At 35.7% G+C, this 18,725-nt stretch overlaps 1 protein-coding gene across 1 annotated transcript; it reads left to right on the plus strand.

Annotated features, from left to right (window-relative positions):
* Positions 1-277: 277 nt before the first annotated feature.
* LOC121423250 (serine/threonine-protein kinase 19-like) lies at positions 278-17,398 on the plus strand. The gene is made up of 7 exons (XM_041618571.1): positions 278-581; positions 5,999-6,144; positions 11,195-11,436; positions 11,896-11,993; positions 13,965-14,023; positions 15,318-15,406; positions 16,947-17,398. Exons 1-7 carry the CDS (start codon positions 452-454, stop codon positions 16,987-16,989), a joined length of 807 nt encoding a protein of 268 aa, XP_041474505.1. The 5' UTR covers positions 278-451; the 3' UTR covers positions 16,990-17,398.
* The last annotated feature ends 1,327 nt before the right edge of the window (positions 17,399-18,725 follow it).

An 18,725-nucleotide genomic window follows, 5' to 3' on the forward strand; every position in this document is an offset into this window, starting at 1 on the left:
AGACATTTGGGGTCAAATAGTATCAAACATTCTATTTTCCAATGCATTTGTCAAAAAAAATATGTCGGATAGACGAATGTAAAAACAATGTTAAAAAAAGCAAAATATTTTCAAAGACACATTTTCGCTATTAAATATTTTTCAGAAAGCATGTCGTCGGATATAACAATTACAAAAATCAAATAAATTTTATTTCAAATGAAATCGAAATTCGGTATCAAATCAATTTGCAAATTACTTTTGTCGAAAATTAAAAAAAAAGCTTATGATAATATTAATACGGTAGTGCTAAAGATGGCTTTCCATACAATAATGGTAATCTTGGAATGATTCTTTACAAAATAATAACTTTTCTTTTTCCACTCGAGGTCGATTTCATAATCAAAAAGTGAAAGAAGTACAATGAACATCAGGTGCCAGGTTAGCTCTGCATGAGAAGAGCTCGTAAAAGATGAAACGTGCATTTATGCCCAGTTTATTCAAGAATAAACGACCCAGGACTGTCAACAACTCGTCTGCTGGAGCCAGCGGACGTAAGCAGTTGAATGAAGGGGGAACTTCGGGCGACGAAGACTTGAGTGGTACGTACCGTATACCTTTCCCGCTTAGAAAAATAAATTCACTCACCCAACCTCATCACATCACCATGATCACATCACATTACCGATACCCATCACATCTAGCCAGGAGGCTTCTAGAGAGTAAAAATCATTAACTCTCCTCAACAAAGCCAGGGCAGGAATTCCTTCCCATTCTGACATTCATCTGCATGTATGGCAGTGTATCCTATTGCCGGACACCTTTATTTCAGTGCTTTAAAAATGACAACTAGAGGAAATACAATCAAGAAAAATTATCACTTGCTATTCCAAATATTCTGAAAATTATGAATATGACGAAATTATTTTATATATTCCAACCGTTTTCTTTGCACCGCACTTGCCGCATACCCTTCGCGAAAAAACAATTATTTTCGTGCGTGACAAATTACATCATAATTCCGGACGCGCGCCGGATGGGTAAAAATATTCTTGATTATATTGATGTAAGAAAGAATTGCGTGTGATTTTTTCATGATATATCATATCATGAGTAAATTTTAAATTTTTGTTTGCTTTCTTATATCGATTCTGAACAGATCTTTGTAATAAATTTGTGTTTGCTAACCAATTTCATTTTTTATCGCGCGTTCGATATGGCACTTTCCAGTATTAATGCTCGTTCATATCGTGACCCTCAGTCATCAAGTTCGATCGATGCGCTGTCGATCGTCGACGGCTCTCTAGATCTGGATCTATCACGGTAAACCTCGCGCACGGCCGGACTACCGAGTACCTTGAGAACTAGCCGTCGACGATCTGAGCGATGGAGCGGACGAGATTAAAATTCGGCAAATAATTATGCCCGTATTTCCATCAGAAAATAGATCAATTGGGATCAATTGTTAATGCAAAACTATGTTATAAGCGTTTTCTGTCATTTTAGAGAAAAATAAGGTAAAAGTTGGATTTTTTCGCCTTGTTTTTGCAATTTTGTTCTTTGAATTGATCTGTGAAATTGATCTGCGGAAGTCTTACGGTACGAAATTGATTTCATACGCATAATATGCGCGTCCGGAAATATGATAGTGTCCGGTAATACAATACGTGCCTATACCGCCAAAAAACCTGAAACATGTGAAACTTTCACTTAAGTTTTCTCTCTAACTTTTTAGAAGCCTTCTGACTAATCACATCAGGTACAGAAATGAAGGACTTCTGTAGGTTTCCCAGTCTTACTAAACGGCCCTTCTCAAGAAATTGAATGTTTTATCAATTAAAAAAAAGTTACCTAAATCAAAATTAAATAGCAATAGGCCTAGACACTCATTCAATGAACAAGGTAGAAAACACTCTAGGCGACACCACAATACTTACCCGTGTTAAGAAACTGAGACTCCAATCACGCGCATTTGGGCAGCCCTAGCTTAGAACTAAGCTTTCTTTCCGTAAAAAATCTTTATTCTTATGATTCAATAAATGTTAATGAATATATAATTACTCTTAAATCGGTACTCACCGGTTCTTTTCTTGAATTTTCTGCCAAATTCCCACGCTTCTGGCTTCAATTCTGCGATGGATTCTGTTGCCATAGACAGCTACACATGCAACTCTATTTATAAATGGAGCGCCCCTTACGAGAGTTGTTAATGCCGCGGAAAAATTGTTAGGCATTTTGGCCTGTGGTCAAGGCGTTCTTTTGTTCTATTTTTTTATAGGTATGAGATCGAAATCACAGCGACTATTCACACTGTTCCATAATGATTCCGAAAGGAGGTGCAGCACCCCCCACCCACATGGGCGCAAATCCCAGGGGGACACTTCCCCCTAACCCAAAATAGTAGGGGCACATTATCAAATGTCCCCCTACTATTTTTGTTCTTTTATATATGATGGAAAGAAATAGGCCTACATCATTTAAATCGAAGTAAAACATGTATTTTGGACGAGACGACCTTCTTTTGGGGGTGATAGACCTTCCTTTTTGTTTTTTTTTTTGTTAGTTTGTTTTTGTTTTTTTTTGCCTGTTTTCCAGTTGATAGAATTTAGAATGCTTGATTTATTGTGACGTCTATAACGAGCAGTTGCTCTATCCTAAATATAAAATGCCCAAATTTCCCATTTTTAATGGTCCGTAACGACCCACTTTTTTCTTTTTGATAACAAGTATGAATTGATATAGGCCTACTAAAATGTACCATAAAAATCATTATCATGTATTTCTTGACATTTCATTTACTTTTTTACCATAATAATAGCTGCTTGCAAAGGCCTACGCCGTCACAAAAAAACCCGGGGGGCCGGGGGGGGGGGGGGGGGCACTTACATTGACGAGTGGATACCATGCGCGACCAAAAAAAAACGTAAAAAGGATGTCCTTTTCACGATAGGGCACGTTACCTACGTAACGTGATAAGGGTGTCAAAAACACAAAAATAACGAAAAAAGGGTATCTATTAATTCGCTAGGAAAACCATCGTGTTTAGGGTCTAATTTGCGGGGATGATAAAACAAAATCAAAATGTTTTATAAAGGATGTCCTTTTTGCTCCAACACTTCGTGTTTAGAGTCCGATTTGCGCGAGGTGTAGAAGATGGGGTCGTACTAAACCAAATAAGGTAAAGCCGACGACCGAAGGACCCGTAACAATAAAACATTCCTGTACTTGTTTAGGGGTTCATTTCAGGGAATATTTGCCAAGAGTATCGTTTTGTTTCCAATACTTGTTAAGGGTAGGGTTTCACACGCCAATACTTGTTAAGGGGTGCATTTTCAGAATATGGAAATTACGTGTTTAGGGTGCTTTTCGAGACCCCATGGTCGCGCATGGTATCCACTCGTGAATGGAAGTGGCCCCCCCCCCCGGGCAAAAAAAAAATCTTACCTTTGAAAATGATTGGTGGGGCATGGATTTTCCTCGAACGCATACCAATTTTTTTTCTGCTATTTTCATAATAAACTTTAAATGAATTCAACTTTGCACTACTTAATTTTTTCAAAGACAAAATAACAAAATTACATCTCGTCATCATCATCATCACCACTATCATTAGCATCACCATCATCATCACCACAACCGTCACCACAACCATCATCATCACCAAGATAATTTTCATCATCGTCATTGCCATCATCATCTTTTTTTTTCTTTATTTTTTCCCCATCCCTTCTTCTTTTTTTTTTCTTCCAATATTCCTCCTTTTTTTTAGAGCGGCACACCGTCATGCTCCCTCACTGATTATCCGCCTCTATATGCTTGGTGTTGTATAAATTGGCGGATACCTGGATGAAATACTGAAGAGAAAATAAGGAAAGGGAAAAAGTAAGAAGAAAAAGAAGATGAGGAGAAGAAAAAAAGAAAGCCAAACAAATGAAACAAAACAATGTCAAAATTTCGTAATAAAGTCTTCTACATGTACGTCAGTTTAATAATGATGTTTTCATTGAAATGAGAACAAAAAAAGAATTGAAACCATAGGCGGCGGAAGCGGGGACGTTCCCCCCTAAATTTGTTGTTGACCTTTTTTTTTTTGCTTGTCAATTTATTTTCCTACGTCCCCCCTAAAATGTTTGGGTTGAGAGCCTTTTTTTTTGCTTGTCAAAATTTTTTAGGTTGTCCCCTCCTAAAATTTGGGGCTTCCGCTGCCAATGATTGAAACAGGACTACATTATAATATAGTGTAAAGAAATAGAGGGAAGCTCCGAGACAATAAAAAGGTTGAAAAAGAAAAAAATGTGAAAACACAAAGCTCTCACAACATGAGCATAATAACAAATAATAACAAATAAGCGAGGACAAGTAGCTGAGGGACCCCCCCCAACTCTCTCTCTCTAGTTATCTATCTATCTATCCGACTCGATTATATAAGAGAAGAATTTACTAATCAAAATATTATGAGCAAAAAGCACGAGCTGATATTTTTATGAATATTCAAAACTGATAGAGAGACGCAATCGAATTATTCGATTGCGACAAAATTGATGATCTGAGAATTTATTGTTTTTAGGAATTCATTAAAAGCATAAAGTTGATCAGCATTAAAATATGGCAGGCGCAACGCATGAGCTAAAGCTTTATAGGCATACACCGATAAAAAAATTTAAGTATTTTTGGTAATCATGAAAAAAATTGATATTTCATGAAAGAAAGCTCAAATCCCGAGGAGGAATATTCTTATGAATTGACTTTAAAAAAAACTGTGGTAAGCCCCATTTAATATTTGATTATAAGTCGAATAAAACAGTAAAAGCTGACAAACGTTCGCGTGATATTTGGCAACTTCCCCCCCAAAAAAAAAAAAATAAATAAATAAAAAATAAAAAAAAGTTTTTAACTATAATAATGATCGAAGGTAATTTTGTCTCGCATAGAACTGGACAAATGAAAAAAAGATTGTCACTAAAAAAATGAAGGTAATTTTGACCCACGTAAAATTTGGCGAGCCCCCCCCCCCAAAAAAAAGGAAAAAAGGTTTTAACAAGCAAAAAAAGGCTAAAAAGGAGAAAGAAGAGACAAGAATAATTATGAACGAAATATCCCCATTACAAATAATGCTGTGATCATCATAAGGGAGGGGTCGCATAACTAGTATGAACAACGTATTTAATTCCAAAATATTTACTACAAATCTCAATAGGGGGATCGGGCAGAAATGCTCACCCCCACCCCCACCCCCCCCCCCCCCCCCCCCCCGATCCGCCACTGATTCCAATCAATAATGACATTTATCTGCAATACTGATACTTTGGAATCAAGATACTGAAGATTGATACGCTTTACATAAATTATGAACGTCTGACAAAAAGATAATCTACCGATCACCTGACCGATCAGCTGACCAGTTCGCGTATCACTTCGGAGTTGATCACTCGTCGCAGCTGTGTGGAACGCTCACCGAAAATCAACAAAAAGGGCCTGAAATGTAAGTTTAATGATAATATATTTTAATTTGAACTACTTAATTAATACTTTTAATGTCTCCCCAACAAATGAAAGTCATATCACGTAACTCCAATTTGTATTAAGGCGTACATTTACCAAAGTCTTGGGTTGGAAATCAGAACAGCATTGTCTAACCCATATTTTTGGGTAATGTCGCCTATGAGGTCCATACATGTTAATGTTTGGACCTCATTGGTACTAGGAGTGGTAGAAAATAGCCTAGCAATAGATCTATAATACTGTATATAGATCCAATCTTGTAAAGTGTAAATCCCATTCCCAGCATTTTTTTATACTAATTTGTGTACTCAAAGAGCAATTCATTCATTCATACAGTACTAGTACTTCACTACTAGTACTAGGCCTCGGGTCAAGGGGATATGAACTTTTTTAAGTTAAACTTTTTTAAGAACAACTAAGCTATTTTAATTCACAGGTAAGTGTATGTCATGACTAGATGCTGGAACTGCATTCCATTTCATTATTTGTTTTCATTGTTTTTTTCATCCTAATCAAGATTTGCCATCAGATACCAAGGCAGCGTTGGCATACCTCAGAAGTCTCTTTGACATCCGTCACTTTGAGGGTAGAGTTCCTCCAATCTTGCTCAAGCATCAACTGTACAGCATTATCCAAAATAAAACTCAAGTTGACAGAGAAGTGGTAAGAACTACTTAAAGGGTAGACAGCTGGCAGCCGTCTGTTTCGAGGAGTTTTTTAGCCTTTTCTTTTTTTTATTTCTCCTTGTACACAGACTGCTCGCTATCGTGCAGCCACCATTAGGGGATTGACAACGCAAAATCCCCCTCAACGGGGCTCATTGATTTTTGTCTTTATTTCATGAAAATATATGAAAAAGAACTGTACCAAAATAAAGATTATTATTCCGTTTTTGCCTGAAATGCACCAAAACGGTGAAAAATAAACTTAAAAGGGGGAAAAAACAGTGACTTACTTCAGCTGTCGCACAACTTTACTTCCCTGTCTTATCAGAACTTAATACATAAACATATGGCCATTGAGTCCCCTGTACAGATCGAGCTAGAACTTCGGTCTCTGTATTTTGGTGAATGGAGCCAACGGAGTTCAGCGGAACAACCAACATAACAGAGACCAAAGTTTTTGGTCTACTTAAAGGGGTACTTTGGCTGAAAATATTTACATCTAAATAAATAGAGTAAAATTCACAGAGCAGAATTTCATAAAAATCGCATAACAAATAATTAAGTAATTTTAATTTGAAAGTTTAGCAATGTTTTCTAAAATCAGATATATGCATGTCGTCGTGAATATTCATTAGGTGAGCTGATGATGTCACATTCCCATTTTCCTTTTTCTTATTTCATATTTCAGATCATTTATTTACTCCTCTTTAAAATACACAAAAATACATAAATATATAAATACAAACAAAATTCTTATACAGCAGAACAAATATTGACAAGTATAAACAGATAGTATTACACAGTAAATAAAAATGATTTCCACTGTACAGCGGATGTGGGGGAAGGACAGAAAGCCATTGGCCTATCGAGGTCTATCCCCCTGATTACCGTACAACAGGAAAAGGCTTACACAATTTACAAGGAAAGAGAAAAAAAACAAAAAACAAAAAAAACATAACGCAAGAAAGGGGTAAAAACAAGGGAATTAAAATCCTAATTAGCTGGGGGGGGGGGGGGGAGGTGGCAGGCAAAGGAGGGGACACACAAGTGTTAATTTTTTGATATTGTATTGTAATAGGTCATTATTGCGTATATACACATAAAAATACTGATACAGATGTATAAATATATATAACCAAGTAATATAGCATTTAGAATTTCACTTAAATATTCTGTATTTTATAATTTATATGACTCTTAAAAGAAAAAGGAAAAACAAATTATTTGCACCAACATGCTGTACAGTGGCGTAACTACGGGGGGGCATGGGGGGGCACGTGCCCCCCCAATCGGCTGGCAAAAAAAAACGGGGAAAAGGAGAAAAAGAGGGGAAAAGGAAGAGAAACGTAGTGGGAGAAAAAGAAATTGTTGTTCATTATAGTGTTATATTATATTATGTTATATAACACAAGAAGCATTTTTTCATAACTTAATGAAACATTATTTGCTTAATTGTGTCGTCATTGTTCCTGGTGCTCGCATAGACTGTTAAACGAGATATGTAAACCTGTTGTACTAAAGCCTCTCGTTTTCAAATCGATATACAGCAAAATAATATATTTCCTCGCAATTAGAGTTATTGTTGTTTTAAGTAGTGATATATTCTTCCTTTTCATGACTACTGAAAGTTATTGCCCTATTTTAAGGTCTTAATATAAAACATTTCCTGTCCGTGCTAACGTTCGCATCAGTGGATTGTTGAGATTTCTGCTCTTCATGAACTCCTAAAATCAGTCCTTAACTTTTTTCTGATCTGAATATCAAAAAAATTTAGCTCGCGCTTCGCGCTCGCATCATTTGGTTAGTGAAATACGTGGGATCTTAGTGAATTCCTACAAACAAGCCTTAGAATGACCCTCTTCAGGTCTATATTTCCTAAATTTTCAGCTCGCGCTTTTGCGCTTGCAGTATTTGATAAGTAAGATGCGTATGATAATCATGATTACAATGACTACAAAAGGTGCTTCATGACTGTGTTTAGATGTAATTCTAACAAAATCAGCAAAGGATGGCACTAGAATTAAATGACTATGGTGAGATATTTATACTGATAATGGATTCTAAAATATAATCCTTAAAATCTCCTTGTTTAGGGTCAGTATATACAAAAAAATTTAGCTCGCGCTTCGCGCTCGCATTGTTTGTTTAGCGAGACAGTTAACCCTAAATAGACTGGGCTATTTCGACGCCTAAGAAGACTGGGGGGGGCTGATTCAGCCCCCCTTATGATCTCAGCCGTCGATCGCGCGATCACAACGAAAATTGGCACACGCGTTACCCATGGCATTATCTACAAAACTATAACATCAAATTCTGCAAAAAATCTCATGTCTCATTAATTATGCTAATTTATGCGTAAAATCATAAGTTTGCTCTAAATAATAAAATAATGCTCCTGAAATGCTAATTTTTGTTTGACATACTCTAGATAGGCATTTGATCAAATTGATTTTATAAAAAATTTCAAAATCACATTTATTTTCTTATGTATTCTATTGTTTTCTAAATTTCTTATGTATTTCTTTGTTTTTCAACTTTTTGTTTTTTATTGTTTTTTCAAGGGAAATTGTCTGGGACTTTATTTTGACCATAAACAAGATAAAATTAATTGATTTTAAGCAGTAAAAGGAAAAATAATGATACATTTATGAATTTTGGCTAAGAACACTATTTGCATTGGATTTGTACACAAATTCACGTTTTTGAGTAATTTTGGGTCTGCATGCACTTACAAAACGTTGCGTAATTTTGGAACCGCGTACCCGGGGGTCACAATTGTGGTCTCAAAAGTTGCGCGAGACTTGAAAGTAAAAAGTCAGCGAGCGACACGGTAAAAAAATTTTGTGCGGCAGATTTATCGCGAAAAATGTCGAGGGGGGCTGAATCAGCCCCCCCCCCCAGTCTTTTTAGGGTTAAGTATCATGATTACAAAAAAGTTTGCTTATAATGACAATTTTTAGCTCTCAATATTAAACATTTTCAGCTCGCGCTTCGCGCTCGCATTATCTAATCAGTGAGATACATTTAATGTTTAATGGCACTGCATGTCTTAAAAATATCTCTATTAGGTCAGTATACCTGACAACTGAGCGCGCTTCGCGCGCTCCCTAAGTGACCCGAAATTTTTGCTGGTGCCTCCCCCAATGCCATGACCCACGGTACGCCACTGATGCTGTATGATATAGAAGCAGAGTAAGCTACAGTATAGTATGTAAGAGAGTATGCTTGTATTTTCTCTTAAATATGTTTAATGATTGACTCTCTTAAATCATTTGGAAGGCTGTTCCAAATCTGAGGCCCTTGATAGCATATACTTCCTCTTGAAACATCATATTTAAGAAGTGGAATATATAGGTCTTTAGAGTTTCTGCAGTTATATTTATGTTAAAGTTATAGAGGAAATAATCATTCATTGAGAGAGGAAGTAGATTATGTATAATAGAATACATAAAGACTGCTACGTGAAACTTATATAGGTTATTCAAAGGGATAATTTCTAATTTTTTGAACAATGGTTCGGAGTGAGCATAATAATTTGAGTTTGTTATGATACAGATAAACCGTTTTTGAAGTTGAAATAAACATGAAATCATAATTGTTTCATATTTTCATACATGTGTGAATAATAGGTCTCCCTTATTATGAAATAAGTTGCATCAATAAATATCTAATCCACTAAATCAGTTGTCAATCCAATTTTTTAAGTTCTTGGTAGAAAAATTGCCAATAAACATAATTTCATATGATAGAATACAAAAGAACAAGTGGGGATATGACATCATCAGTTTTGCTCATTGAATGTTCATGAAGACATGCCTAGAAGAAACTGTTTCACTAGAATAATGCCATAGCTTATTCCTTGTCAGAGTTTGATTAAATTTTCAGTGTTTTGTTTGTCTGATTGTTCTTTGTGTGTTCAAATCATATTATATTCAGCCTGGATTACCCTTTAACCCTACATTTAAACCCCCCTGCCCCTCATCACCCCAACATTTCAGTTAAAATATGCATCCCAGTGGCTAGTCTTATTAGAATTAGACTATATTAATACACCTGCCAAGTTTGAAGGGGATATATAGGAATCAGTGTATGGTCGGGAAGTCGGTCCGTTGCAAATCTTGGGCATCAAACTACTTCCTCAGTTTTTAACCAATTCTCAATGAAACTTGGCACACATATTGATGATGTAGTAATGATATGCAAGACACGTTTTTTTTTTGTATGTCAGAAATTGTGTTGCCATTGTAACAGCATATTATGGCAAAAATAAGGAAAAAATCTTGCAGTCCAAACTACTTCCTCAGTTTTGAGCATATTCTCATGAAATTTGGCACACACATTGGTCTTGAGGTAAAGGTGTGCAAGACATCTATAATGTGTGTCAGAAATCATGTTGCCATTGTAACGACATATTTTATGTAAAAAAAATAGGCAAATATTTTGCAGTTTGAACTACTTCAGCAGTTTTTGACCAATTCTCATGATATTTAGCTCACACATTGGTCTTTGGGTAATTTACTAGGCAAGACATTTTTTTCTTCATTTGTTGGAAACTTGCTATTTTATCACCTTCTAGTTATCTATATGGTACAGAAGGGATGTACTTTAAAACAATTGTAAAAATAAGGGTATGAGAAATTCATAGCAGTAATTAAAGAATCATCTGCTTATGCTTATAGCACACAGAGACAAATTTCTTGTTTCTCCCCCTTGTTTAGGCTGTAGTTTAGCCTGGGGCATGAAATAAATAATGTATTCCTAATCATGAATAGAGGGTTAGTTTCCATTCCATTCTCAGTATGAAATGTAACAGGCCTATATGAAAAATGGAACAAATGAGGTTCATTTTGATTTGTGATAAGTTTACTGACTTTTTCTGTAATAGTCTGTTTGGAATCTTCGGCCAGTTTCTTAAAACCATTGGATTTGTGATATCATCATACATGAAGTTAAATGTTTTAAAGAAACAAAGTACTCAATTTTTTTTAATGATGCAGGTAAAAATTTACAACTTACTTTAACATATTTATATTTTCTTTTTTGATAAGGATCAACTTCGAGATAAGAAGGAAATCAGACTCTTCCGGTATGGCAATAGCAAGGATGTGGATGAGTTCTGCATCGTCTTCTCAGATGACTATCTTTCCCACGTCCGTAAGATGGCGAACCAGCAAGGAATTTCAGATCTCATTGATCGATTCGTACCAGAGATCCTAGAGAAGATGAACAATATTACCTTCACTTGTCAGATGCTCTGTGATGTGCACGGATTCAAGGACAAAGAAATCACGTAAGTTCAAATGATTAAGGTTTTAGTGTCCTGTTTCTCTAAACTGTTCTTTTAGTGGTAACTACCAAGGATTTGAATTTCTTCAAATTTAGGGCAAATTTCACATGCTTATTTGCATAATTAATAAAAAATATATTAGCGATCAATTTATTGAAATTTTACAATGCAGTCTTGGAGTTTACATCCGGCTCTACGCGTATGCAAATTTTCGCAACGATTGTGCAATCAACAGCCGAGATCTGAGGGGGGTCAAATTGAACCCCCCCCCGGTATATGTTGGTCCGAAATAGCCCAGTTAAGGTTTTAAGGCATGAGTTTTTAATATTGAATGTGATTGCAATGTATGCCAAAGTTTCGTCGCTTATTTTGTGCCATTGAGTCACTCTTAACATACTGGTTGGCAAAGAATTTTGACCAAGGTATTGTGAGTTAGTAATCACAAAATTCCTTTGATTGTAGAATGCTAGTAAATGCTGGGATGCTGACAGTACGAGACGTTGGGTCATGGTGGCTCTCTATTCCCGGAGCTGGAATCTTCATCAAAAATTTCTCTAAAGGTTGGTAGACTGTCCTTTTTCTTAATGACAGGTTTTTTCTTTTCATTTATTCATATAAACATTTCTTTTCTTCCATTTTTCACTTTTTCTTTTTCTTAGACATTAATTCTAAATAATCATTTGTTGTATAGATAAAGTAGAGATTTGGCAACAGAATTATGTGTGATTCCCTCAAAGCGATAGTTTGTGGCAGGATACTCCTGTGACATACTTTGATAAAGGACAAGTCCACCCCAACAAAAAATTGATTTGAATAAAAAGACAAGAGTCCAACAAATATAACACTGAAAATTTCATCAAAATCGGATGTAAAATAAGAAAGTTGTGACATTTTAAAGTTTTGCTTAATTTCATAAAACAGTTATATGCACGTCCTGATTAGTATGCAAATGAAGAGACTGATGATGTCATTCACTCACTATTTCTTTTGTATTTTATTTATGAAATATGAAATATTCTAATTTTCTCCTGATTGTCAAGTGAAACAACAATTATTCCCCCTCTGAACATGTAGAATAAGCATTGTTCAATACTATATGGTTCTTTCATGTCGGTCTTTATTGTCCAATCTGTAAAAAATGAAATATTATATTATTCAAACGATAAAAAAACCAAAGAAATGGTGAGTGAAGGACATCATTGACTGTCTCATTTGCATGTCACTGAGTTGTACATTTCAATGTTTTGTGAAAAATAAACAAAACTTTAAAATGTCAAAACTTTCTTATTTTACATCCGATTTTGATGAAATTTTCAGTGTGATGCTAGTTTGATTTTTCTCTATTTATTCAAATCAACATTTTTCCCTGGGGTGGACTTGACCTTTAAAATACAAATACAAGCCCATAGCGGGGGGGGGGGGGGGGAGTACGAGGGATCAATCAGACCCCCTCAAATTTTTCCAAAGCTTGAAATAAGAATTGGGCTCTAATAGACAAAGCATGAGAAAGGAAGAAGGGTTTGGTAAGGGCTGAGAGAAGAAATTTTCATTTTCTAGATTAGAAAAATCCAAAAATCCAAAATGAAAATCCATAATTTATTGTTCGAAATAGACATGAAATGAAATACTCCGAAAATTTGCTTTGTCCAATTGATCGTGGGCCCGGCAGCCACCGTGCAGCGCCAGATCGACGAGGCTCTATCCCTATAATTGTTGAACGCCAAACAGGGTAAAAGAAGGGAGGTTGGATGTGTGTACCTCTCTTATTGAGCACACACTAGATACAGCAGGAACTAAGTTTTCTGGCTTTAGTTTAACCTCTTGCCCCTTGGAAGTTAACTTTATTTCTTTTTAAAACTTTTTTTAACAGCGCATCCCTTTGCCCTGGGCCCCCCCCACGAAAAAAAAATGAAAACAGAAATCTAGACCTCAATGTTTCATATTGTAAATCTTAAAATCTTTTAAACAGGTGCAAATTATGATATGCATACTTCAGGCAAGTCATTAAAAGCATATTTGTGAGCTCATTTCATTCATTTAACTTCTGGAAATATACTCCGCAACATTCCATTGTGACTTGGCCTATACTTTAATACATTCTTAGATAAATACCAGGTGTGGAAACGATCTCTAAATGAGTTCGAACAGAATCCAATGAAATTAACACCAAAGTGTTTGTATGTAAAAATAAAAGATATATGCCAAATAGCTCTGGAAGAAAATGCATAATTGCTGAGAAATAAGCAAATAAGCATGGAATTCCATCAAATGTTGGGTATTTTTCGAAGCAATATTATAACACTGTCCCACACACGCTTTTCTTTGAAAGTGACCATCATGATTATCAATTTTGAGCTAAGATTTCATGATTTTACAAAGAGAAGTTTACATTTATGTACCAGATCTAGACGTATGATAATATTTCAACCTTGATTTAAAAGACTTTCTCATGAATAATTGTTTTCCGCAACTACTGTCTTTTACCGTTATGCAACATAGTTTGACATTTTTTCTCTGTTTTTCATTTCCAGGAAGACAGTCTGTTTTGAGAGCAATCAAGAAATCCAAATACAGAGAAATACTGCAGAAGGTCAGTAGCATGGCTATTGGGTGATTTGAAGTAATGTGAAATTGATGTTGAGAAATTGAAAATTTGCATTTTTTTGGTTTGTGAGTTTGCCAATACCATCAACAGCACTGAACTTGAAATAGTAATTCCCCAATTCGCTGATTAGGTCCTGGAAGTGGGAATATCATTATATCAGGTCTATGGAATGGAACGCTCTTGGAATGCTAGGCAAAGAATATTAGTTTGCTATTAGTTTATACTTTGCTATCAGTATTATTATTATATTGAGAATAAAGATATTCATGTAGCCATTTCCTCAGTGTCATATTGGTAGCATTGCTGGTGCTCATTGCAGTATTGATGACAATGAAATAATGATAATGCAGCATTTTTTTTAGCGATTGGTTTCAAAGCGATGCATACCATTATCCCGTCTTTTGAATACTTACCTTAATCTGGTTCTCGAGCATTCTAGGACTTCCTACTGGATTCCCATTTACTACCTCTGGGTGGAGAGTGGCAAATGTAGGATGCCAAAGGATGCTTGTGCTTCAGTAGATTTCGACCCCTGGATCTTTTTGTCTAAAGTCCGAAGGCTTATCCACTGAGCCAGAACACCAATGATTGTGTTTGGTATACCTTAAATCACATATAAAGAACCCCCTGGATCTTCTGGTTTAAAGTCACAAGACTTATCCACTGAGCCAGAACACTAACAATTGTGTTTGGTCTACCTTAAAAAAAACCCTTGATCTTCTCGTTTAAAGTCCAGAGACTTATCCACTGAGCCAGAACACCAAGGATTGTGTTTGGTATACCTTAAATCACATAAAAAAATAACCCTGGATATTCTGGTTTAAATTCCAGAGACTTATCCAATAGCCAGAACACCAACGATTATGTTTGGTATACCTTAAATCACATAAAAAATGTAAAGCTTTTGATCTGAATATTTAGAGTTAGCTGATTTGTAGGGGTGTCATGGTCTAGTGGTTTACGACTCTCGTCATTCAATCAGAGGGACGTGGGTTCAAATCCCAGCCATGGCATGTTTTGCTTCAGCAAGAAATTTACCGACATTGTGCTGCACTCGACCCAGGTGAGGTGAATGGGTACCAGGTAGGATTTATTCCTTGAATGCTTTAGCGCCTATATGCAGCTCAGCTACAGCCGGGATAATGATATGATACCAAGTATCAAGCGCAGTAGAGTGTATTCAATTATAGTAGCTGCACTATACAAATGGATCATATTATTATTTAACTGTATTCATTTGATAATTTTTCTGTTTTTCATTTGTATATTTTTCTGGCAGGAGTTAGAAGAGAGAAAGCTGCAGGGTGTCAAGAAACTGAGCATGATGTATCATATACATGATATCATAGGGGCTGAACTTGTTACCAAGTGAGTATGTAGTATATTGATCGTAATATTGGCCACCTTTAAGCAGGGGTCATGTAGACATGCCAACCGTTCCCTTTTTAGAGTATTTGTTCCTCTTTTTGTCTCCCCCACCAGAGATGAAGGCGAGACCTAGGGATCCAAATGTCGTCCGTCGTCTGTCGTCCGTCACAAATCTAATGACACAAAACCCCACAACCGTAAGTCCCTTTTCAACCAAACTTGGATGGTAGATGGACTTGGGGGGCCTGCATCTAATGCTGCCGTCGGAGGTCACATGGTAAAGTCAAAGGTCATTTTCAGGTCAACGTTAAAGTTTACATTTAAGACTCTCTTATGACACCTAACTCCCCAACCGTAAGTCACTTTTCAACCAAACTTGGATGGTAGATGGACTTGGGGGACCTGCATGTTATGCTGCAGATGGAGGTCACATGGTAAGGTCAAAGGTCATTTTCAGGTCAACATTAAAGTTTATGTGCAAGGCTCTTATAAAAAGTGTTATTCCATCCCAGTCATTTTACAATGAAGTTTTGATACAATTCTGTTGCGTGCCCTCGCAAATCACAATATTTCTGGTTATTTTCATGAGTGGGCGAGACACAAAATCGCTTTTGCTTTGTTTTCAATGAGTACAATACAAAGGTAATTTGAATTGAAGAGGAGCATGAGTAATAATTTCTGATATGTATATAGAAAACAAATATTTACTGTCCTAGGTTGTCTAACAAGTTAACCTGTTGACCATTGAATTCTGTAAATTCCATAGGCTTTCTACAGGGATCACATTAATCCAGTATGCAAGTGGTTAGATGGTACATGTACATGTAGATCAATATTATCTGTTGGTATACAAATAGCGAATAGGCGTGAGTGCGATGGTGCAAAATTTCGCATGAGGTGAAAGAAAGATGTTCTATAGCCGAGTTGAATAGAGTGTTTTTTTCTTTCACCAAATTCGAAATCTTGCACCATTGCAAGAATAAGAATATTCGCTATTTGTGTTGTACGACGCCTCAGAATCTAGTGAAAATATGAAAAACAATTTTTTTCCTGCGGTAATCTATGAAAAGGTAGCAAAAATATTAAAAGCGAAAAGCAAAATCCCACAAGCCGGGCCGACAGGCACACATGATCTTAATCTTGGACCAATTTCTTGCACATGATCTTAATCTTGGATCAATTTCTTGAAAGTGCAACTTATGTAAGAGAGAGCGAGAGAGAAACAAAGGGGGGGGGGATACACCCATAAAGTTTTACCATTTATCATAAGTCTGATTCTCCATGCCTGGCAAGAAGAAGTATGAAGAAAACAACCAAAATATCTGTTTAGATTTTAAATGATAAGAAATAATAGGGATACTGATGAAATTTGCCTGGTTTACATAATGTAGCTCCTGCCCCAATATCATGGTATCTGAAAATTACATGTAACTAAAAATGAAAAGGCTGCTGAAATATGAAATGTATCAAGTTCTCTAGAAAATGGCAAGAGTCATATTGCATTTTCCACATTAGTGTGATTCTCCTCTTCTAATTTCAGGATTAAAACAACATCAGGGATAATTCTAAGATTAGATGAGTGAGAAAATCCACCCCTTCAATGGTCTTAAGTGCCTCGAGAGTGTTTCATTTACAAGTTGTCTTATCTGAAAGCTTTCCTTGATTTTGATTGGCTGAGAAGCTCAGTTGCTATGGTAACTTTTGATTCAAACATAAGACAAATCCTTCCATCATTATTCAATTCTTGCCAGTGTTGAAATTTATTATTGTGTATTCTCACAGCAATGGGTTAGATTAAAGTCTGGGTTGACTCAGACATAGCTTTCATGGAATGCCATTTAACATCTCATTTACCAAGTACAAATTATTGTTATCCAGCACGAAAAGATAGATGAAATCTAGCATTCCATAGAAGCATGTACTAAAATTCTTGTGAAATCATGGCTTTTATCAGAAGACCACTGAAGGCATCTATGATACAATAGATTTGTTATTATTTGAGATTTCTCATAATTTGGGTGGAACATGGAACTTCATACAAAACACGATGGGGGGGAGGGGACATTTAATTTTAATCAAACTCGTTTCCAGTGTTGAGCGTGTGTTACACAAGATGTACAGTTATGTTTTAAAAACAGACTTTGCTAATTAAAGTCACCAAAGAAAACCTCATTTCAATTTTAGAATCCCACAGAAACTATTACAGTGAGGAATATTACATATTTTTAATGAGAACTGGGGACTTTAGTTTGGCTTTTCCCATGTTCTGTGAGTACATCTTTCTGTGTTATGGAACTTTTCTTAAAGACAACTATCAAGCTAAAACATTTCTTTAAAAAAGGTATACTCATTTTAATATCCTCTTTTTATGTTCTTAAGAACTTGGGCAAATTTGTTGAAACATTTTAAAGCTGTGAGATGAGCCCAAATAACATGTTACTGGTGCTAAGAAAGAATCATTAAATTTTTAAAAGTATTTACCTTGTTTCATCTCTTTGGTGGATGAAGAAGTAATTGAAAAAAAGTTCCATTTATTATTTTGAAGTTACAATTGTCAGTCAGTCAGCAGGCCCTCAAAAAAAGTAGCTTCTTTTCAATATCCAAGTGATATTCATTATTTGAGGGTTTTGCATTGTTAATGAGCTTGGTGCGGATGAAAACATGTCTTTTTATTTGGCCATTACTGCTCTAACTATTGACCAAATTTCATGCTTTTGGTATCTCTATGAAGAAGAAAATCCTTCTTTTAGGTTGTGTGTCTGGATTTTTATAAAGATTTTGAAATATAGGTGAAAGTTTTGATCCTAAGATAAAAAGTAATTATTTTCATGCAACCAAAGTTGTTGTTTTACACTTATTTTCTATTTTAGCCCAAATGATTTTTAGATTATGATAAAGCTAAAGATCTAAGCTTTAATATGATATGGGTTTTATAATTTGAGGTATTTTAGATGGGTCAGCAGCCAGGTTTTCATAGGCCAAGTACATCTAGCAGGTTATAAACAAGAATACTGTGCTCTGATTGGTCATAGAGAGCACACACCCATGCAAATTCCACACTGGGCCTCTGCAAGGTCACACCATGTGGTAATCTGTTCAAATTACCTGCACCTGTTGTTTTGAAAACATTATTCAGCCAATCAGAATTTTGGATTTTATGCTACTCAGAAATTCCAGAAATCTTGTCTTGCATCTTGATGGAAAAAGCTGGCTGCTGACCCATCTAAAAAGTGCCACATCAAGAGTGACATTGTAAGAAAGTATAGAGTTTGAGCTTTGACCTGAAATTCACTTATTTATCAAAATATTTTACTCAAAA

The sequence above is a fragment of the Lytechinus variegatus genome, chromosome 10, assembly GCF_018143015.1.
Source record: "Lytechinus variegatus isolate NC3 chromosome 10, Lvar_3.0, whole genome shotgun sequence".
NCBI classification, from domain to species: domain Eukaryota; kingdom Metazoa; phylum Echinodermata; class Echinoidea; order Temnopleuroida; family Toxopneustidae; genus Lytechinus; species Lytechinus variegatus.

Coding starts and splice junctions, on each gene's coding strand:
- LOC121423250 (XM_041618571.1), top strand. CDS start 452: ATGAAACGTGCATTTATGCCCAGTTTATTCAAGAATAAACGACCCAGG. Junction 14,024..15,317: donor ACAGAGAAATACTGCAGAAG/GTCAGTAGCATG, acceptor TTTTTCTGGCAG/GAGTTAGAAGAGAGAAAGCT. Junction 15,407..16,946: donor GGGGCTGAACTTGTTACCAA/GTGAGTATGTAG, acceptor TTCTAATTTCAG/GATTAAAACAACATCAGGGA.